The following is a 23993-nucleotide window of genomic DNA, read 5'->3' as shown; positions in this document are numbered from 1 at the left end:
AGTGACACTCTTGGTATTGAAGCATTCGTGGAAGTTAATGAGTTGTAAAGAGAAGTTAGGGTGTTCTGGGAGATGGGAAACCCTACAGAAAAGTGAAATGCAGAATTGATACTGGGAACTTAGGGAGGTTGGAGTGCCTAGAGCTTAGAACTGAAGTCAGAACTTTGTACATCTGCTTCTTTATTCTCAGGAAATCTAAAATGAGAAGAGGAATGAGAATAAGAAGACAACCTCATATTTTACTTGAGGCTGGTTTTCCTATGGATTTTCATCATTGGACTTAAGGGGTGGGGCCTTTCTGTCAAATACCTGATGGAGGATTAGTAGCCAGATGTGTCCTTATGGTGTTTGATATTATTGCTTTGTATTTTGCTGCAGCTCCTGCCCATTCACACGCTGAGGCTTGGCATGGAAGTGGACTCCTTTGATGGGCATCATTATATCTCTTCGATAGTTCCAGGTGGTCCTATTGACACACTGAACCTCCTTCAGCCAGAGGATGAGCTTCTTGAGGTAAGATTTATGAGGGACAGACAGGAATTTTTAAGCTCCAGGAACATGTGTTCTCACTGAGTTATATTATCACTGATGCCAATGAAATGTGATCTACTTAGAATGAAGAAACTTGGTGTATTGTGTACTTCAAAGTAACTGAGAGATCTTAAATATTCTCACTACACACAGACACAAATGGTAACTGCGAGATGATGGAATTGTTAACTAACCTTATTGTGGTAATAATTTGATAATACATATCCTATATATTATAATAAAAGGGTAATGTGCAAATTGACCCTTTTTTTAGTCACTATGAGGTGCACTGACCACCACTTGGTCCCTTTCCCCGGCCAAGAGCTCCAATCACCTGATGGCCACCCGTGGCAGGGATGGGGCCGGTAAGCTGGTGGGAACAGCTGGCCTCTCGGTCCCTTCTCCCAGCTGTCAGGCACCAATCACTTGTTGGAAAACAGGGAACCAGGGATGGATGGTGGTGTGGGGCGGGGCCAGCTGTGGGTAGCTGGGGAAGATGACCCTGATTGCAGGCCTGGCCTAGGGCCCATACCTGTGCACAAATTTTGTGCGCTGGGCCTCTAGTGTGTGTATATATATCAGATTATCACATTATATTCCTTAAACTTACACAATGTTATATGCCAATTATATTTCAATGAAGATGGAAAAAATAAACAAAAAGACAAAAATATTACCTGGCTAGTGTGGTTCCATGGTTGAACATGGACTCATGCACCAAGAGGTTGTCAGTTCAATTCCTGGTCAGGGCACATCCCCAATAGGGGACATGCAGGAGGCAGCCGATCGATGTTTCTCTCTCATCAATGTTTCTATCTCTCCTTTTCCCTTCCTCTCTAAAAGTAAATAAAAGCATATAACAGCTTATATAATGATAAAGGAAGTAGATAATATGCTTTAACTTCATGTTCCCCATCTTTTGTGACCTCTGAAATGTTTGAGTGGTTATTTAAATAATTAACCTGGGTGATTTAAATAATTAAGCCTTGGTGACCTCGGGCTATTCTTGACTGGTTTTCAGATTGTCTCCTTGGGACGCCCTCCCCACAGCATGGCTGCCAATAGTGGGCTCACTCAGGCTGCCCAGCTGCTCTGCAGACAGACCAATTCTAGAACACTTCTACTTTGACTTGACTTTCTTAAGAGATTTTGTTAGATTGGAAAGTTTTGTAGCTAACACAATGAACAAACCAATGAACACCAAAACACCTAATTTTACATGTAAGATAATAAGGCATTGATTTTCTGTAACATTATACACTGGTTAGCATGATAACTTTTTGTTAATGTGATCTAACTCCCTTTTCACTTAAAAAAAAAAAAATACATCACACTCCTTTTTAAAATCCTAAAAAAAAAAAAAAAAAAAAAAAAAAAAACCACGATGTGGGGAATGATCAAACTTAGAGGAAACTGCATAGAAGAGGCTTTTTTTTTCCTACCAAAAGTTAGGAACCACAAGAAGCCATAGTTTGGGTTTAATAGAATCAGCCTAATAGCCTTAGCCAAGATTAGAATCACACGAGCCTTAATATAGAAATTTCTTTCTAAAATTTACGTTTGCTCAAAGTGAAATGACAAGGATAATAAGTAGGTTTCTTTCCTCCTCCTCCTCCTCCTCCTCCTCCTCCTCCTCCTCCTCCTCCTCCTCCTCCTCTTCTCCTTCTTCTTCCTCCTCTTCCTCTTCTTCTTCTTCTTCCTCTTCTTCCTCTTTCTCTTCCTCTTCCAGGGTCCAGCCATCCAGAAGAGTATTTTTTTGTGTGTGTTAATCCTCACCCGACAATATTTTTGTGTTTTGTTTTTGTTTTGTTTTTGTTTTTGTTTTTGTTTGTTTTTTAGAGAGAGTGGAGAGGGAGAGAGAGAGAGAGAAATATTGATGCGAGAGAGACACATGGATTGGTTGCTTCCCACTTGTGCCCATCCATGCTGGGGGATGGAGCCTGCAACCAAGGTACGTGCCCTTGACTGGAATTAAACCTAGGAAAACCTTCAGTCCACAGGCCAATGTTCTATCTACTGAGCCAAACTGGCTAGGGCTAGAAGAGTATGTTGAATTTCAAAGTTAGAGGGAAAAGTCTTATGAGTAATTGTTGTCAAATTCTGTCATAAGCTTTGGAGGGCAGGTGTGTTGGAATTCTATTGTAAAATGAAGTAAGTTAGTTATTTTAGAGTTATTCAAGAAATGATATTGGGGGAGAGAATCCAAGATGGCTGCACAGGTAAACACCTAACCGCAGCCGCACACAACAATTTCAATAAAATACATCTAAAATATAAAATGGACATTACCCAGAACTACAGGAAAGTCGACTGACTGGAAAATCTACAACGAGAAGCAAGGAGAAAACCAGAAGGAAGAGCAGAGGAGCTGTAAAAGCCTAAGGTATGGAGACACTCGGTGCGCGCGGAGAGGACGGAGCCAGAGAGGAGGGAGGCTGAGTGCCTGGCTGAAGTTCCCTAGTGGGAAGGAGATAAAAGCTCCAGACTGTGCTGAACCCCAGTTGTAGGCCAGACCCTGGGGACCCAGGCTCAAACAGAGGGAGCCGGGGCTGTGAGGCGGAATCCCAAGGGAGCGGTGAGAAAGGCAAAGCCCCCGGAGGCACGCACATTGCCCGCAGAGGACGGACTGTTGACTCTGCTGCCAGATTGCCCTAGCGGGAAGGAGACAAAAGCTATGGACTGTGCTGAGCCCCAGTTCCGACTGCTCTGAACCCCAGTTCTAGACCAGACCCCGGGGACCCAGGCTCATCCAGAGGGAGACTGGTCTGTAAGGTGGAACCCCGGGGGAGCGGTGAAAGGAGGTCCCGGAGGCACGCACATTGCGCACAGAGAAAGGACTTCCTAGAAGAGGCACGCACATTGTGCGCAGAGAAGGGACTTTTGGCTGTACCGTGGGATTGCCCTGGAGGGAAGGAGACAGAAGCTCCAGACTGCTCTGAACGCCACCTCCAACTCCACTTCCAACTGAACTGAACCCCAGTTCTGGGCTCATTGGGGGAGAGACTAGACTGTTTGGTAGCAGGCGAAAATTGAGGGCACCTTTCCCTCAGAGGTGCTTACAACGAGTACTGAAGGACCCTAAGGAATACTGAGACTCCGGAGCCGCATAGGGTGGGGCTGAGGGAAGCCAAGGCTGTAGGCTCCACCCTAAAACTACAGCCAAGCAGAATACAGAGACTTTTAAGGCTACCAACTCAGGAAAGCTGGGAAAATGCAGAGACAAGGAAAAAGATCACAAACGAAAGAAATGGAGGACAAAAAGCGACTGGATATAGAGTTTAAAGCCACACTTATAAGGTTGTTCAAGAATCTCCTAGAAAAGGCCGATAAAATAAATGAGACCTATGAGGATATGAAAAGGGATCAACTAGAAATAATAAGGGATCAACAAGAAATAAAGAATATATTGTCTAAAATTAAAAAATATTATACAGAGTCCTAAAAACAGAATGGAAGATCGCAAGAATCAAGTCAAAGATTTGGAACATAAAGAGCCAGAAGACACTCCTCTGCAGAAGCAAGAAGGCAAGAGAATCCAGAAAGTTGAAGATAATGTAAGAAACCTCTGGGACAACTTCAAGCGAACCAACATCAGAATTATGGGGGTCCCAGAAGATGAGAGAGAGCAAGATATCGAAAACATACTGAAAGAAATAGTGACAGAAAACTTCCCCCACCTGGTGAAAGAATTAGACTTACAAGTCCAGGAAGCGCACAGAACTCCAAACAAAAGGAATCCAAAGAGGACCCCACCAAGACAAATCATAATTAAAATTCCAAGAGCAAAAGACAAAGAGAGAATATTAAAAGCAGCAATAGCAAAGAAGGTAGTTACCTATAAAGGAGCACCTATACGATTGTCAGCTGATTTCTCAACAGAAACCATGCAGGCCAGACGGGAATGGCAAGAAATATTCAAGGTGATGAATAGTAAGAACCTACAGCCAAAAATAATCTACCCAGCAAAGCTATCACTCAGAATTGAAGGTCAGATAAAGAGCTTCACTAATAAAAAAAATCTAAAGGAGTTCATCACCACCAAATCAGAATTATATGAATTGCTGAAGGGGGTTCTTTCGGAAGAGAAAGTAAATAAAGATAAAAATTATGAACAACAAATATGTAACTATCAACAAGTGAATCTAAAAACCAAGGAAATTAAAAAAAAAAATCTGATGAGCAATATTAACTGTTGAATATAATAGAATCAGAGGTATGGAAGGGGAGTGAACTGACAATTCTTGGGGAAAAGGGGAGAGGAGGGTGTGGGAAGAGACTGAACATAAACTATGCACCTATGGATGAGGACAATGGGGGGTGGGGAAGGGGCAGAGGGTGGGGTGGGAACCTGGTGGAGGAGAGCAACGGGGGGGGGGGGGGAGAGAGAAGAACATTTGTAATAATATGAACAATAAAGATTTATTTAAAAAAGAAAAGAAATGATATTGGATTGTTTATTGGCAGGTTAATACCTTACTTATTACTATATCACTTTCGGTTTTTTATTTGTTCTGAATTATGTTTTACTTTCTGATTTGCTGAGTACATGGCATAGCCTTGTGGATATCAGACATTACATTCTATAGATTTAAGACCATTTGGAAACCATGTCTCTAATATGTACTTGTTAGATATTGAGACATGAGCTATATTACTTTGGGAGATGTGGAAATGTGAGCAAAAAACAGTTATAGTTCACTTTTTTGTGGTAAAATATACCTAATATATAATTTACATTTTAAGCATTTTTAGTGTATAATTCAGTGGCTTTAAGAATAATTCACTACTAGTATAGGGTAGGTGATAAAGAGATGTTAGCTGGATCTGAGTAGAGAAGTATAAGTCATCACAGCCATCAAATGAGTCCTCTGTGCCTTAGCCAAGATTAGAATCCCTTGGGCCTTCGACCTTGTAATAGAATGGGGTGTGATAAAGTAACAGGAAAACTTGAATTTATAAGTATACACTTTTGGTGAAAAAACTTGGGATATAGAAAGAAGCACAGGTTTGAAAGTCTGAGGAGCTGCTTTTGATTCTGAATTTACCACAGCTAAACCATGTCCCTTGGCATGTCCCATAACTTTGAGAATCAGTTTCTTCATCAATAAATTCCTACTTTACTGTGTGTTTGTGAGGATCTAATGGAGTACCATCCATGTAAACTATTAAGCATTATCTCACTGGGAATATTGGCAATATTCTCACTGGGGAAAGGCATAAACAGTCTTTATGGGATAGGATGAGTGAGGATTGAATGAGGTAATGTAGTGGCACAATACATGTGCAGTATTATGTACTCTGCAAATGAGTTACGTATGTGTGTGTTTTCTAATCACAGTTTGAACAGTTGAGAAGTGGCAGTTTTTGAGTGTCTCAAGTTGAAAAATAGTGTGAACTCTGAAAAAAAAATTGGCTGCTTCTGAGTAACCAAATATAGAAATAATAACAATTTTAAAAATCTCTGTAAAGTTAGCCAGATAAACTCCTGAGCATAAAGTGTGTGTGTGTGTGTGTGTGTGTGTGTGTGTGTATGTGTGTGTTTAATGTACTCCTTAGAGTTCAAAACAGAAACACAAATATGCTTTGGGGTTAGAACTCTATGCCAAGGCTCAGCCCAGAGCAGCTATTTGCAGCAGCCATAAATCCCCTTAGGTAGGAGCTGGTAATGGGAAATGTGACCAATCCCTTCAGAGATAGAGCGCACAGAGGGAGGATGACCAGGCATGGCTATAATAATTGGAGACAATTCAAATGAATAAATAATGAGCTAAATAAATATTTAAATGTGCTCCAAGATGAAAACCTGAAAAGTATCTTTCCAATTTGCTGAAGTAATGTGAAACACAGCCTAACGCTGTGTGTGAGTAGAATTCCTTCTTTGGGTATGTGTGCTTGCTTTGTTTTCCTTGTAGGTTACTACTACCCATTTGGTTGGTTTTAGAACTTTCTGTGCTCTGGCACCAGTCGGCACCATGGACATGGTGTGATCGTGGACGGGTCCCTCCTTGCCCACTTTTGTGTGGCGATTGGCTTGTAATTCTTCCAAGGCAAGCCTTTCATCTGCTGCGAACAGGCTGCCCCCTGGGCCCTTTCATCAGTCAGTACGTCTTGGGAGATGATGTTTACTTTTCCACCAGGGCTAGCTCCCCCGAAGCACAGGCGAGTCTCTTTACTATGTGGTGATTTCTTTGTAAATAATTAAGAGGCAGGGAGATTGTCTGGCCTGATGGCTAAGTGCTTGGTGTGTTACAGGCCTGAGAGTGGTTCCAAGGGACAATTGATTCGGGGCTCAGATCACTTGCGGATGGGATGCTTCCAACAACCCACTGTGCTCTTCTTCTCTGAGCAGTGACGGGTTTAGTGGAGAAGTTCCTCCCACAAAGGCAGACATTAGCACTGCACCTGCCACAAGTGAATGCCAGAAACAGAACGTCTTTAAAACAATGATGCTGCTGACCCCTCCCAGGAAGTCCCCGAGTTAGATGTGAAAAGATTATTTGTTGCCTGGATTGTGTTCATGCCTCAGCCTTTTGGGAACAGCAGACAGATCAGCTTTTTGTGACGTTTGGTCAGAACTGGCAGAGCTCCTTGAGCTAAAGTCATATATATGGAAAATTAGAACAGATATCTTTATAAATCATTTTTGGTGCAAAATATTGCTGTTGTGCACTACAAAGAATATCAAATTTAGATTTTTGGGGGGATAAGTATTAACTCCTCATTAAGGAATAGTTGGTTATCTTTTTTTCTTTTAAACATATAAAATAATTTGAGCCGAAACCGGTTTGGCTCAGTGGTAGAGCGTCGGTCTGCGGACTGAAAGGTCCCGGGTTCGATTCCGGTCAAGGGCATGTACGTTGGCTGTGGGCACATCCCCGGTAGGGGTTGTGCAGGAGGTGGCTGGTCGATGTTCCTCTCTCATTGACGTTTCTGGCTCTCTATCTCTCTCCTTTCCTCTCTGTAAAAAATCAATAAAATATATTTTAAAAAATAAAATAAAATAAATAAACATATAAAATAATTTGAAAACTGACACCCTTTCTACAGCTGGTAACTGGGTCAGCAGAGCATGTAAGAATAGAACTGATACAATGTTATATCTACTTTTCTATCGAAGTGACTTTTCTCAGTCTGGTATTAAGAATTTATGGGATGTTGCCATAACCGATTTGCCTCAGTGGATAGAGTGTTGGCCTGCTGACTGAGGGATCCCCGGTTCAATTCCGATCAAGGGCATGTACTTTGGTTGTGGGCACATCCCCAGTGGGAGGTGTACAGGAGGCAGCTGATTGATGGTTCTCTCTCATCGATGTTTCTAACTCTAGCCCTCTCCCTTCCTCTCTGTAAAATATCAATAAACTATATATATATATATATATATATATATATATATATATATATATATATATATTTTAAAAAAGACTTTATGGGATGTGAAAGAAAATTGTGAACTGAAGCTAACTTTTGACAGTAGCCTAGATTTTGTTACCTATACACTGTCAGTCCAGCAGCTTTTAACAGCCTTAAAATTGGTGTTAATATCTATAGTGATATTCTTACAAAATGAAAAAGCCAGAGGAAAGGGTCTCAAGAAGGCTCTAAGTGATACTGGATGTGTTTAAGGAGAGATGGGTAGAAGTAGATGAGGTAATAGAACATTGGAGTATAGAAAGGAGGAGCCACGGAGGTAGGAAATATTAGGCAGATCACATACCCAGTAAAAATTGTACTCTGCACCCATTTCATACTTTATTCACCCAAGTTCAATAAAGGTTTAGCCTATAGTTTTTATAAATTTTAAGGATTTCTAATGTTTTTTGTTACTACTAAAATAATGTTAAGTTTAGGCCATTTGTTTACAGGGAAAGTAAAACAATATCCTAATTTCATTTTGATAGATAAATGTAAGCTGGAGATTTTTTTTTTTTTTTTCAATCTGGGACCTCCTTAATTCTGACTTGTCTTTCTAGTTCAATGGTGTGCAGCTCTATGGGAAATCTCGCCGAGAAGCAGTCTCCTTTCTTAAGGAAGTGCCACCCCCTTTTACCTTGGTTTGCTGTCGACGGTTGTTTGATGACGAAGCCTCTGTAGATGAGCCAAGGACCACTGCAGCCTCTCTTCCTGAGATGGAGGTACTAATTCAGTGTACCACCATTCCCACAGGCACGCCCCTCATCAAGGATCCCCCAAAGAGTGTGTTACAATATAAAGAGAGAGAAAATACTTCCCCCTTTTTTTTATTTGACTACGGTAGCTCTCAATGACAACAATGCATAGCTTTCAAACTGTTACTTCTCATATAATATCATAAAATTTTCTTTTTATTCCCCCCCTTTGCAATATTGGTGACATTAATGTGCATGCTCTTGGATTTTAGAGAAGCTTTTTCTAGGGCTCATTGCTTTTGGCTCCTGGTTTAGCTCAGTTCATCTTCATCAGTTGAAGACGTTGTTGAATATCTAATGGACTTCCCTTTTTTCAGAGCCTCAATCATATGAAGATCTATGGCCATTTTTGAAGTGAGTCTAAATATTGCTGTAAAAACCTTCAGAAGGTCAGAGAATAAAATAAAATAACACTTTCAATGCTCTTGATACTCTTTTTTTTTTTTTTTTTTAAGAGCATTGTGATTATGAAAACAGTTTCAAGCACATCCTTTGTCATCTTATGTTATTTGTAACCTCATCTTTTATGCCATTTCCACCTTCCCGGACTCTTCTAGATTATAATTCTGGTAATAAAAGTTTAGCTACATGGGGCCTTCCCTGTTATCTACCTATGGTCTGAATTTCAAAATACAGGGACTCTAATCCTGCTCTATCATATACTGATTGTGAATCTTTGAGCAAATAACTTGGCTTCTGTTCATATTCTTCCTCTGAAAAGTGGAGATACTTAGTTCTTAGCCACTTCATTCGTTTTTGTGGGGAGATGAAGTAAAGTAGGCAAAGTGCTAGTCAAGATGCCTTGCCTGTGGAAAGTGCTCTGTGAAAGTCAGCTTTAGCTATTCCTGACTCCTCCAGTTCACCTATCTTTGTTTTCTGATCTCCTGACAGATGTAAGAGTCTAGCTTACACCATCTTATAGACACAGGTGCTTATTTAAACTTGTTTTTACCAGGAAATTGTCAGCTCCTGTGAGCAGAGGACATATCTTAAAATTATTTTGTATCTCATAGTGTTTTCATTCTGTACTGGGCATATAAGAAGTGCTTAGGAGATTACTGATGAGAATATTTTTTAAAATGTTTTTTTCTTTAGTGAAGCATACTTCAAAGAAGGGACTTAAATGCCACCCTTTTTTTTACTCTTGCTGTCTTTACTAAAACTAAATGCGGGTGATGGCTTACCTCTGAAGGTTGATAAAAATGCCTTTAATCTAATCTTACAGGGTGTGTAAATCACCAACCCAGCTTGCTGACTCTGTCCTCCCATCTGTCATACTTTACCACAATGGGTAAACTACAGCTCTGAATTATGCTAAATGTCAGCCTTGCTGCCCATTAGTTGATTGCTTTCCATTCTGTGAATACAGGAGTTATGCAAAATTGATTGTATCAAAATGACATGTTTCAGGTTATAGAATAATATCTTATATACCTTAAATGCCTTGGGATTCCTATGAACTTGAGTTTTAGAATTGTATGTGGTTTTTTAAAATCCTGGCTCTCTTTTCCATCTGTCTCTTTTTTCCATTTATCCCAATGCTATCTTAGGTTCTTAAACTCTGTCTGTTTAGGCAGCTCAGCCAAAATTCTAATGGTCATTAATCAGTGAGGGTATTAAATGCCCCAGTAAAACATTAATCATATTGTATTAGCCATTGGAACTTTACTTTTTATTGGGAGGTATGAGTGTTTTCTTTATAAGTATCATTTCCTCACATCAGGCTGATATATACAGAGGTTATTGATCCAGAACATTCCCAGTAATGTCAAATTTTGTAACTCAAGAACCAAGAAATTGTTTCCACGTTTAGATTTAATGCACCATGGATTGAGTATTGACTTTCCATGCCCTGCAGGGATAGCTTGAGGTCTGGACCAACCCTAATTAAAATGTGTTTGTGTATTAGCTATGGTGCCTTACTCTTCCATGTTAGAGGGGACTTTAATCCTATTAAATTGATTCTCTTATATAGGTCACTCAAAATGATAGTTGTAGAAATAATGCACTTTCATTTTATTTGCTAGGATTTCTCAGTTTTGAGAAGTCTACTTTTGAAAATTATTATTTAGCCTGTAGCTTTATTAAAAAAAGAGTGCCAGGGAAAACCCACTGAAAGATGGATAATTCATTAATGTATGATCAAATATTTGTCGAGTGGCTGTTGTGTGCTAGTCACTGTTGTGGTTTGAGTGGATCATTATGGTAAACTCTACGATAGCCTGCGGAGTTTTCATTCTAGCTTGTTGCTAGGGCTACAAAGAAAAAGATAATTCTTGGGCTTCAGGTAGAAATTCAGATTATTTTAGGAAAGTTAAATCATATTAAAAAAAACACACACGACTATACAGAACTATAAATAGTATCAAGACAGAAGGTTGGAGCATAGTTGCTCTGCATAGTTGACTCATTGACCCTGTATCATTTAATTTCCTAGAATTCCATATGGCAGTGAGTCTTTTCCCTGAAAGAAGGGGAAGCCTGGCGTAGGAGGACCTGGGAATGTGCAGTCTGGGGAAATAACCAAGGACAGTGGACTGGGTGGTTGTGCCAATCTACTTCTTCTAAGATGAGTTTTCATTATCTCAACTTAGTGGTTTTTATCTGTTTTTAGATTTTCATAATTCCCAAAGACTTGGATTTTCCCCCCACCTTATTTTTCTAGTGAAGTCTTTACTTGAAAACTTCTAGGAGTCAACAGAAGTGGTTCCTCTGTGTTCTGTCCTGGTTTCTCTCTGTGTTAGTATCTTCCTTTGTCTTTTACTATAACTGCAAATTCAGGTATTGCTACTTAAATATCTTTTAAGCTTTGACTTTGTATGATGTTTTCATTTTTCCTTAAATTGCATATTTTTCCGTTTATGCTTCTAATGGGATGACAGAACTCATTGAAGTGTAAGAGGTCAGTGTTAATACTTTAAATGAAATGGGTACTTTACATTAAAAAAAACCCTATATGAACAATCTACATATTTAAGTGCTTGAATTTTCATGAAGATCTGTATATTAGAGTATAGATGCCTCTGTGCATGACCCTTTAAGCAGATTAGAAATAAAAAACTATGCATGCCAAAGAGAATCCCAGTTTGAAAAACAGCTATGAGATTCCTGACATGTTCTTTTCAGTATTGAAAGGACAGTGTTTTGAAGCATATATGTTCTTTTGTATTTCAGGCTGATCATAATGTAGATGTCAACACTGAAGAAGATGATGATGAGGAATTAGCACTGTGGTCTCCTGAAGTCAAGATTGTTGAACTAGTAAAAGATCATAAAGGCTTGGGATTCAGCATTTTGGATTACCAGGTATAAGGACCTCTGTAGAGTTGTGTTTATTTTTTTTTGTTTTTTTTTTTTGGAGTGATTAGTTTGTACTAACATTATATGAAGTAGTAAATCATTTTAAGGCACCCATTAACTTAGGCAAAACTGAATGATTTGATGGAGATAGTTCCTGTCCAAAGATAAAGTGTCATATTTTGCATTGTTAGCTTGACAATTGAGCATTCAGTTTGGTTGCTTTTAGCATATTTAGACTTGTGCAGCCATCACCACAGCCTAATTTTAGAACATTTTCATCATCCCCAAAAGAAACCTTATGAATGTTAGTAGTTATTCCCAGTTCTACTTTTCTCCCTCCCCTTCACATGGAGGTTTTTGTAGTTTTGCTTACCTGTTAATCTCATTGAGCTTAATTAAGTAGAAATGTGAAATTTCTACTTGGTAAAATTATATATTTACATTTAATAATGGGGCACATAATATTTATGTATTTATATGTAGACTAATATGACAGGGTAAAATGACTGATTCATTTGGGGGAGGATGTAAAAGGTCACAATAAGACATTTTTATGCTTACCAGCTTACCAGTTTATAGTACTTTTAGAGCTTCTGATTATTATGGGGAATTAAAACTGCTGGCAAGAGATCTCTTCACTTTTAAGATGCATATTTTAATACATTTGTGCTGCCTAAACACATTGTGGTTTAATAAAGCAAAAAAGTCTTCTATCAAAGCACATAAAATGCCAAGAGATATAAAAATCAATTCTTTTGTTTTTAATATAATAAGGCAATCGGGAATAGATTAAAAGGAAAATATTTTAAGCAATATGTAAGACATTAAATTCCATATTTTGGCAGTGTGATTTAAGATTACTGAAATAGATTTTATCTCTTTCGTTTTTGCTGGCTTATTTCTGTGCCAGATAACCTTCTTCATTATTAGAACTTCTCTTTGGAATATTATTGAATTATGAGTTGTTGATTTCAAATAATGCACATTTTGGGAAATATTTTTATAAAAATATTAATACTATAAGATCCTGGAAGTTTATATATTGGTTCATATTAGAGGATATAAAACAAATGGCTGGTATATACCATTTGGCTGGTAGAACTCCCCAATGAAGTTGTATTACCTAGCACATGGTAAGTGATTAACAAATATTTGCAGAGTGATTGCATAAAGTTTAGGTTAGCCTAAATTAACTGGGACTAAATGAACACATTCAGTGGTATTTCTTCTTAACCATTTTGATAATTGGGATGTAGATTAGAACAGTGGTCTCCAGCCTTTCGGACCTCACAGATAGTCAGTGGTCCACAGACCACTGGTTGGCAACTGCTGGTTTAGACGATACCTTTCAGATGTGGTCTTAGATTTTTAGTTACATTTCCATTATTATTTGAATCTATCTATCATCTATCTATCTATCATCTATCTATCTATCTATCTATCTATCTATCTATCTATCTATCTATCTTCTTTCTATCTATCTATCTATCTATCTATCTATCTATCTAATTTGTATTCATATAATACTAAATGCCCGGTGCACAAATTCAAGAGAGGAAGGGAGAGGGATTCTCAGTATTGCCAGCAATTAAAGCTTGTTGGGGGGTCAGCCAGGGGAAGGGATCCCAGGAGGTTGGCCAGTTGGTTTGGCAGCCAGCCGGCTAGGGGGAGGGGCTGCAGGAGGTTGGTTGGCCAGGGGGAGGGGCCATGAGAAGTTGGCTGTGGGAGTGCACTGACCACTGGGGGAAGCTCCTGAACTGAGCATCTTCCCCATGGTGGTCAGTGTGTGTCATAGCAACTGGTCGACTGGTTGGTAGGTCTTAACTGTTGCTTAGGCTTTTATTTATATATAGACTAAAAGCCCAGCGTGTGAAATTGCGTGCCCCCCGCCGCCCCCCACCTACGCCAGTCTTTGGTTGTTAGGTCGTTAGGGCCACTAGGTTTTTATAATATAGACTAGAGACCCGGTGCATGAATTTGTGCACCGTTGGGGTCCCTCAGCCTGGCCTGTGCTCTCTCACAATCCAAGAACCCTCAGGGGATGTCTGATAGTCGGTTTCGGCCTGATCCCCACAGGCCTGATCCAGGCAGGAGGGTGCCTTATCCCTGCAGGCCAATCCAGACATGAGGGAGCCTGAAGCCCATAGGCCCGATCTAGACAGTAGGGAGCCCAATCCTGTGTACTGAGCGTCTGTCCCCTGTTGGTCAGTGCACATGATAGTGACCAGCTGACCAGTCATTTCGTCATTTGGTCATTTGGTCTTTTATATATAGATAGATATTCTAATGGTTGTTTTATCCTGTTAGATGACATTTATCTGCAAGTTTCATACTTTGAATATTACACATTTAAGCAGGCAAGTGCTTCAGACATTTTTAAAACATTTCAGTAAAGTATGAAAAGAAAAAAATTGATAGTCCTTAATAATTTAATCCCTACTTAACAGAAACATTTCCTTTTTATTTTTTTAATCCTCACCCGAGGATATTTTTTTTTTATTGATTTCAGAGGGAGTAAGAGAAGAGAGAGAAACATTAATGTGAGAGTGCAACATCAATCGCTGCCTCCTGCACTCCCCCTACCAGGAATCAAGCCCACAACCCTGGCTTGTGCCCCAACCAGGAGTTGAACCGGCAACCTTTTGGTACATGGGACAACACCCAACCAACTGAGCCACACCAGAGCTCCACTATAACATTTAGATAACACATAAACACAATTTTAAATTTGGAGCCTGGCAGGTTTGGCTCAGTGGCTGAGCATCAACCCATGAATCAGGAAGTCACTGGTTTGATTTTTGATCAGGGCACATGCCCAAGTTAGTGGGCTTGATCCCCAGTAGGGAGCATGCAAGAGGCAGCCAACCAATGATGTTTCTCTCTCATCAATGTTTCTATCTCTCTATCTCTCTCCCTTCCTCTCGGTAAAATCACTGTTAAATCATTTAAAATAAAATTTGATTTGGGATAACAATTAATTAGTTATACTATCTCTTGTTATAATTAGGTAATAAATTCTAAAGTTTAAAAATATTTTTTGCAAAACCAGGTGAAGGTTTAGCAAAAGCTATGAAAGGCTTGTTCCTGGTTATTACTGTTTGATGCATCCCATATGAATGTATTAGATAGCTGAATAGGATCAGTGCAGATCCCCCACTCCCACCCCTCACCCTCAGGCTTAGCATATTAAGAATAAGAAGTATGGTAGAAACATCTTGGCCATGGGAGAAAGTGTTAGTAGAGTGCGAGAGCTTCTAGGTTGCAAAGGGCCTGCATTAGCAGTATTGAAAAGGTTGAAAATTTACCTTTAAATATTTAGTTAAACACATTTCTATAGAACTAATAAGGAATTCTTCAAGAGCCTGACAAAATTGTATATGATATCTATTTCATAGATGCTTATGCCATTTCTTCATCTATAAAATGGGGATAATAATGTCTAGCTCAAAGGATTGTTGTGGGTTAAATAAATTAATGTGTAAAGAAGTAAAAATTATATTATTATGTAAATATGAGTATTACATTATTAATAATAATCCAATTAAAAATAAAGACAAATTTTTTTTAATATTTTTCTCAAATGGAGCCCTACTACACTATATATGTACTCTGTCAATGTTCAACTATTTAGTGAGATTAGGAAAATTAATGTTAGATGTCTTTGTTTAGAGAAGTCTAAATTTAATTGTAAAATTGCATTTTAAAATGCAGCCAACTCTTGGTGAGCCATATGTAAATTATACCATTGTGGATAATTGGCCAGAAATTTACTTTTTACATAAATTGAGCCAAACCTTAGGAAAAGATGAGTGAGCTGATAAAGCATCTTGAGTTGGCCATGGGAATATGGGGTAGCTGTCTGGACAGGTGATTTATAATTAACTATTGGTGGAAGTTGTGTAGCTGAGTAGAGAAAAGAAACATGTCTTATGAAATGAAGGAGCTGAATCTACTGAACAATTCTGTAGTTCAGTCATATGGTCAGAGAGCAAAGTGTGGAAATTCACTTTCATAAAAAGCATTTTAAATAGACTGGAGCAAAGGAAAAGGAGACAGCAACAGGGAAGACAGTACATATGATTTGGGTGATAAGTCTTCTCATTAGATTTTAAGGTAAAGGGATAGTAGCTCTTTTGGCTATTATTTGAATGAAGCAGAATATTTGTTAATTTCAAATATTCTTTGGCACTACTCCATGTAATGGCTAGTGAAAATCCTGCCCTGTATATTACCATATTAGAAAAGTCATTGATTGGTCTCTGTAACATCATGCTGTATATATAACATCATGTGTCATGGAAAACAGCAATGTGCATAATTGGTTGAACATATAAATATTGTGGCCAACTATGTACTCTCTAAGCATTATTAAACACTTCAGAAATTTGGTTATACATTTCTGTAGTATAGTTTCTTGCCAGTTTCTAGATGTGGCTTAGATATTGTGCCCTAGTTATTTTTGTTTTAATTCCCTAACATCTATATGTAAGGTCTTTATTCCTTGGAATATTACAATACTAATGCTCATACTAATATTAATCCTAATATTCAAATAAAATTAATACAAATTAAATAGTAATAGCTAACATTTACTGAGTGTTCACTACTTGCTAGGTACTGTTTTAATTGCTTTAGGTATTCCTTCCAAGAACCATAGAAAGTTCATACTATTATTATCCTCATTTTAGAATTGAGGAACCCGAAGCACAGAGAGGTTAAGTAACCTGTTCAAGTTCACACAGCTAATATGTGACAGAACTAGAATTTAGCTCAAACAGTTGGCTCCCAGAGTCTATGCTTTTATCCACCACACTCTACCACTTCATTTCTTATGAGGGTTACTTCCATGTGCATTTTATTACCAGGGATCCCTGTAATTAATTTATCACAGCAGATCTTTCTATTTTCCAGCTTGCAAAAATTTTTCATGTCTTTAAGATAAATCACTAGATAATATTCTTAATCTTATATGAAAGTTTAGTAAGTATTAAAAATTAATATAGTGTGTTCATGTGTAAGAACTAGTGTTTATTGTTTCAAACAAAAGTAATTACCAATGTAAGAATCCTAAGTTAGTGCAAGTAATTTGTTGTGGGTTAATGTTCAGTAATGAAGCAATTATTGATATTCTGAGAATCTGTAATTTTTTAAATCTACCAAAAAGCTTGAAATACATTTAGAACTGTGTGGATTTTACCTTCAGTTGACCTTATAAATTAAACATGGCAAGTGGATATTTTCTGGTGTTTTGATTTATGTTGAACTTTGAATAACCCCTCATGATTATAAATCACTAGACATGTTTGACATTAGCCAATTTTTGAACATTAGCCATGATATTGCCATTCTTGATACTTTTGAATTTTAATGATTTAGAAGGTAAAATTTATTAACCAATAGTTCTCCCTCCCACATCCCATGCCTCATTTTTCTCCCCTTCTGATATGGAGAGATTCAAAGTTTGTCAAGACAGATATTTTTGAAAGACTTTGGGTTTACCTCAGATACTGAAAGAGATAAAAAATAGAAAGCTTAATAGCACAGCCATTGAGAGGTGATTCATACATAAACTGTTAGTTAATGCTTTAAAAAGTTGTTTGAAAGACCATGGGCAAATGATGATTCATTGAAAAGAATAGTGAAAGTATTCATCCTGATAGAAATTAAGTGATTAATTTTTTTCTTAATAGAAGAAATGGATTCTAGAACCCAAGTAGCATTTGTCTTAGATACAGTATGCCTTAATATTTGTGAGAAAAACAGTGTGCAGTTTTGCCTGACTACCAACTCTACTAGTATTAGATGGGATTCTCTTCACAAAAGACTTAAAAAGGTAAGAAGGGACTGTATAAATTTCATGTATGTATCTTTAAATTGATGTTTTTCTTATGTGCAACAGAACAAGTTTATGAAAACATTAGAAATGTTTTAAAGATAAGTAATACATATATATGGCATAAAAATTTAAAGGTACATAAAGGCATCCCATGATAAGTGATTCTGTCTTTGACCATAATCTCTCACGTATTCCAGATAAAACTCCTGATTTCCTTGTTTATTCTCCCAGGATGTTTTATACATACATGGTTGGCTCAGTAATAGTTTTTGATTCTAATATTTTTATATGTAAATGAATATGCCATAAACATTTTAAGCACATTGCTTTTTTCCTCAATGTTCTTTCATTTTGGTATTTATAGCACTACCTACTTCTTTTTTATATATTTTATTTTGTTAAATTTATTGGAGACCTAATTATTTTTAATGACTGCATAGTATAATATTGTCAATGTACAATAATTTATTTAACCAACCTCCTGTACCCAGTTGGTGAATATCTTAAATGGGGTTCTAGTAGATATGCTTGTCATACTCTTACAAAAAGGTGGGAATAATATCTTGTGACAAATTCCTGGAAGTGAAATTGCTTTATCAAAAGAGCATCTCTTGCCCAGCCAATGTGGCTTAGTGGTTGAGCATCAACCCATGAACCAAGAGGTCACATGTTCGATTACTGGTCAGAACCTGGGTGGCAGGCTCAATTCTTAACAGGGGGCCTGCAGGAGGCAGCTAATTGTTTGATGTTGATATTTCTCTCTCATTTATTCTATCTAATAAAAGAGTAATATGCAATATCACTCCAACACATAAAATGGCTGCCTGCATGTGATCAAAGATCCTGCCCCCATGTGGACACAAGATGGCCACCACAAGATGGCCAGCAGGGGAGGAGAGTTGGGAGGGACCAGGTCTGCAAGGGAGGGCAGTTGGGGTTGATCAAGCCTGCAGGGGAAGACAGTTAGGGGTGATCAGGCTGGCAGAGGAGGGAAGTTGGAGGAGATCAAGCCTGCAGGGGAGGGCAGCTGGGGGGACCCAGGCCTGCAGGGGAGGGCAGTTAGAGTGACTGGGCCTACGGGGGAGGGAAGTTAGGGGCAAACAGGCTGGCAGGGGAGCAGCTAGGCATCAATCAGGCTGGCAGGGGAGTGGTTAGGGGTTGATCAGGCTAGGAGGCAAAAGCAGTTAGGGGCAGTCAGGAAGGCAGGCAGGTGAGCAGTTGGGAGCCAGCAGTTCTGGATTGTGAGAGGGATGTCCGACTGCCTGTTTAGTCTCGATCCTACTGGATCTGGCCTAAACGGGCAGTCAGACATCCCTCAAGGGGTTCCAGATTGTAGAGAGTGCAGGCTGGGCTGAGGGACAACCCCACCTGTGCACGAATTTCGTGCACTGGCCATCTAGTATTTTTATCTCTCTTTGAAAGAAAGAAAGAAAGAAAGAAAGAAAGAGAGAGAGAGAGAGAGAGAGAGAGAGAGAGAGAGAGAAAGATAAAATCAATTAAAAAAAGAGCATCTCTCTCTCTTTTTAAAAAATTAAATTTAATTTTTTCCATCACCACTTATGTCTCTATGCTCTCTTTCACCTTCGCCTACCCCCTCATTCACACTGTTGTCCATGAGTTCTCTCTCTCTCACTTTTTCTTTTTTGAAAAGAGAATACATCTTTTTTTTTTTTTTAATATATTTTTATTGATTTCAGAGAGAAAGGAAGAGGGAGAGAGTGACAGAAACATCAATGATGTGAGAGAATCATTGATTGGCTTCCTTCTGCACACCCTCTACTGGGGATAGAGTGTGCAAACCTTCTGGTTCATGGTCCTGACCGGGAATGTACCCTGACCGGGAATCAAACCTTCTGGTTCATGGTCCATGCTCAACCATTGAGCACCATTGGCGTGGCAAGAACATATATCTTTTAAATTTTGGTAGTTTTACCAAATTGCTTAAACATAACTGTGAGATTCACATGTATTTAGACCATTTAAAATGGATGCCTTCTTATGCTGTCATTTCTTTATTCAGATAATTATCTTGGAAAATAAAATGCAAGCAGGTGCATGATTCATAAATTTGCTAATGGTTTTCCATGATATGACAGATTAAAGCATAGCAATATATAACTATCAATTTTGTTTTCATTTTATATTGGCAGTAATTAATTTATTGACCTTTATAACTAAAAGCACATAAACTACTTACCCGGAAGTCTATTCATATTTCTTTTTTTTCTTTTTTTATTTTATTGATTTTTTTACAGAGAGGAAGAGAGAGGGATAGAGAGTTAGAAACATCGATGAGAGAGAATCATCGATCAGTTGCCTCTTGCACATCCCCTACTTGGGATGTACCCGCAACCAAGGTATGTGCCCTTGACCGGAATCGAACCCGGGACCCTTTAGTCCGCAGGCCGACGCTCTATCCACTGAGCCAAACCGGTTTCGGCTATTCATATTTCTTCCACCAGTTTTAATTGTGTTTATCAGAAAATTAAGTTTAAAAGTGGAGGAAATGAAAGATTTTAATTTTTGCTACCAGCATTGAATGCTGGGTGAATTTGCATGAATGCTACCATCAGTATGTAATATTCAGTAACTTACGAAAGCCGAGTCTTTGTGTTTGTATTAGCTGATTAGTTTACAGAATTCAGGATATAGAATTTGATAGATTTAACATAATTTTAACATATAGTAGTACAATTGATCCTTGAACAATTTGGAGACTAGGTACATTGACCGTGCACAGCTGAAAATGCATATATAACTTTTGACTCCCCCAAAATGTAACTACTAATACCCTACTGTTGATTGGAAGCCTTACAGATAAGATAAGTAGTTAATTAACACATATTTCATGTTATATGTCTAACATACTGTATTGTTTTTAAAAATATATATTTTTATTGATTTCAAAGAAGGGAGAGGAAAGAAGAAATAAGAAACATCAATGAGGAAAGAGAATCAATTGGCTGCCTCGCCTCCTGCACACCCCACACTGGGGATCGAGCCAGCAACCCAGGCATGTGCCCTGACCGGGAATTGAACCATGACCTCCTGGTTCATAGGTTGATGCTCAACCACTGAGCCACACTGGCAAGGCCATACTGTATTCTTAAAATAAAGTAACTTAGAGGGGGGAAAATGTTATTAAGAAAATCACAAAAAAGAGAAAATACATTTACAGTATTTCTTGGAAAATATTCCATGAATAAACGGACCAACATAGTTCAAACCTGTGTTGTTCGAGGGTTAAATGTACATATATTAGTATTACTAAAAAGTCAGATACAAACCTATACTATATCCAGAATCTAACATATAGGGAATAGTAATGTATTGCGAGTTATACAGTTCCACTTTAATGCTCACGGTATCTCATAACATGGCCACCAGTATCTTTTTTTTCCTTTTCTTTTCTCTTTTTTTAAGAAGCTTTTTGGGCCCAATTCACCATGTAGCATTAAGATCTTGGTACAAAGCAAAATGTAGTGAGTCTATTAGTAATGGTAGTGTCCATGTTCTTGCAGATACATAGCTACTGTTGAACAAATCACACAGCTGCATTCAAAGGTCACTCTTGCTTAACAGAACTTAGGGGAACTGGTAAAGACTACTCTTTGCCCATCCCTCATTCCTGTCCACATTCATTTTTATTAACATCAAAGTACTGTAAGCTCCAGTGCCAACTGGGCCGAAGATTTCTTTTCACGGGGGATTTGCTTTCTTTCCCTCGATGGGAAAGTTCTGTATCCTTTAAATCATTTTAAGCTGCTTCATTTGAAAAATAATTCTTCGTGATGTGTTCATGGAGTGGATTGATTGTGGCTACTGGGGAAATTCTCCCGTGGCTTAAAGATCGCTTTTCAAGCCTGCAAAGGAGGTGAATGAAGGGAGCCCGCTCCTGGTGCGTGGAGTATGTAGTGCGCTCGGGATGATGGCTGACTTCCCAGAACTTCCCTGCAGCAGGACGAAAGGCATCGGGAGACCAGAAGCCACTTAATAAGAGATCAAAGAGGCTGTGTGTGTATCAGCTTGAAGCCCAGATCGCACAGATCAAACGCTTGCCCGAGCGAGGCAGCTGCAGGAGGATGGAGTTAGCAGGAAGCCTCAGAGATCTCAAGTCAGGCCTGATGTTGAACTTTGCAAGAATTTCATGGCTCTTCTGGAATACAAAGCTGCAAAAAATCCCATTGTATCTAATGGAGGAGAAAGAATGTAGAGGGCAAGCAGCAACTGCTCGTCGGCTGGGTGGTGCTTCCCACAGGGTGGCTCTCCTGTGAACAGTGTCACTCCGCACTAGAAGGCACTGCCAAGGAGGAGATACTCAAAATGAAATATCCGTTGTGTTCCCTTCAGTGAGAATTTCAAAAATGACCAAAACTGTACATATTAGTATTAATAAAACAACCATGGGGAGCTAAAATATAGACATGGAGATGCTTAGATTTACTGCAACACCTGATAATTGAAGATCTGAGAAATACTCAAGATTATCCATGAAATTCGTGGCTCTCAGTCTGGCTACGTGTCTTTGTCTCCCATATAATTAAAAATAGAATAATATATTTTTAAAAAGAATTGGTCTAAAGAAGAAACAGTCTCCAGAGGTGTTTCATCACCAGTCTTCCCCTACCTCTAGGTGTGGGCATGTTTTGGAAATTTCCACTTGAGTCTCATGTCAGTGTTAAAAACCATGGTACGGTAGTCGATAAAAGCCATCGCCCTTCCTAGAGTCTGGCAGAAAGACTGAATTAAATCCACGAGCAAGCTTTACGTCTGTTTTCCCATGGGTTGGTGATTTGTACTGCTCTGCCCTGCCTCTGCTTGTGGGTGTCACTTGGAATTCAGGCAGGAATTCAGAGAAACTATGCTCTGAATTCCTGGCAGGAATTCAGAGAAACTATGCTCTTCCCAGTGAGGGCCAGCAAGTGTTGCTGCCCCCTTCTGTTACCTAAGGCCTGGTTTGTTAATGATTCCTGAAAGGGCATTAGGTTGCCTGATCTTTACCACACCATTTTAAATATATATATATATATATATATATATATATATATATATATATATATATATATATTATTGATTTTTCACAGAGAGAAAGAGAGAGGGATAGAGAGTTAGAAACATCGGATGAGAGAGAAACATCGATCAGCTGCCTCTTGCACACCCCCTACTGGGGATGTGCCCGCAACCAAGGTACATGCCCTTGACCAGAATCGAACCTGGTACCTTTCAGTCTGCAGGTTGATGCTCTATCCACTGAGCCAAACCGGTTTCGGCTACCACGCCATTTTTAGAGCCCACGTTCCCCTTTTGCCTGCCCCCTCTTGTATTCGGGTTCAATCAGCTATTGTATCCACCAGAATGCTACTGTGAACATCTAGTATGATTGTGAGCACTAGCTTACAAATCAGAAAGGGCTAGGATTTGCATTCCAGCTCTGACACCCTACTTTGGACTTTGAATAAGCTTGCTAGTCTTTCTTATTCTCAGTTTACTGAAACAATAAGTGCTAAAGTGGAGATAATATTTGCCTGGAAGGTTGTGAAGACTAAATAAAAAAAGATGCACATAAATGCCCATATTTTTGTAGGCATAAAATGTGTTACTCTACTGAAAACTGATGGTGAAGATTTTCTTTTTATTTTTTTATTTTATTTTTTACAGATAGGAAGGGGGAGAGATAGAGAGCTAGAAACATCAACCAGCTGCCTCTTGCACACCCCCTACCGGGGATGTACCCTCAACCAACGTACATACCCTTGACCGGAATCGAACCTGGGACCTTTCAGTCCGCAGACCGACGCTCTACCGCTGAGCCAAACTGGTTTCGGCTGATGGTGAAGATTTTCAAAAGTTGAATCTGAGCACAGACTTGCTATACATGTTATTCATTCTCTCAAAAAAATTGTTTACTTAATATGAACTAGTATGAGGGATATAAAGATGAAGAGCTATGTTCCCTTTAGCAATCTTTCATTTAACAGGTGTATCGTGAGCATATTCTGTGCCAGGCACTGTTCCAGACACAGAGGATATAGCAGTGAGCAAAAAATAGCCAATAGACCACATATCCGCGTGGAGTTTAAATTTCACTGGGAATAGAGAGATAGTGGACAAATAAGCACATATTAAAAGAGAATAAAGAAAACAGACATGGGAACGACTCT

General features: G+C 38.8%; 1 protein-coding gene and 1 long non-coding RNA gene across 6 annotated transcripts in view; one reads left to right on the top strand and one right to left on the bottom strand.

Annotated features, from left to right (window-relative positions):
• PATJ (PATJ crumbs cell polarity complex component) overlaps window positions 1–23993 on the top strand; it is a 762329-nt gene that overhangs the window by 63908 nt on the left and 674428 nt on the right. For 4 of the 5 annotated variants that reach the window (XR_014794340.1, XM_084876078.1, XM_084876076.1 and 1 more), the window contains exons 15-17: window positions 379–513; window positions 8502–8663; window positions 11871–12002. Coding sequence is in view for 4 of the 5 variants with exons in the window: in XM_084876078.1 (XP_084732204.1) it covers window positions 379–513; window positions 8502–8663; window positions 11871–12002 (429 nt within the window). In the remaining variant the exon portion in view is untranslated. The remainder of the gene's footprint in view (window positions 1–378; window positions 514–8501; window positions 8664–11870; window positions 12003–23993) is intronic. The other variant, XM_084876077.1, reaches the window with a different exon arrangement.
• The window catches only part of LOC311618492, a 700613-nt gene that overhangs the window by 506275 nt on the left and 170345 nt on the right, over window positions 1–23993 (bottom strand). The gene's annotated exons all lie outside the window — the stretch shown is intronic.

This window comes from Pipistrellus hanaki (assembly GCF_964339955.1).
Source record: "Pipistrellus hanaki genome assembly, chromosome: 2".
NCBI classification, from domain to species: domain Eukaryota; kingdom Metazoa; phylum Chordata; class Mammalia; order Chiroptera; family Vespertilionidae; genus Pipistrellus; species Pipistrellus hanaki.
This window is presented reverse-complemented; position numbering and strand designations above follow the sequence as displayed.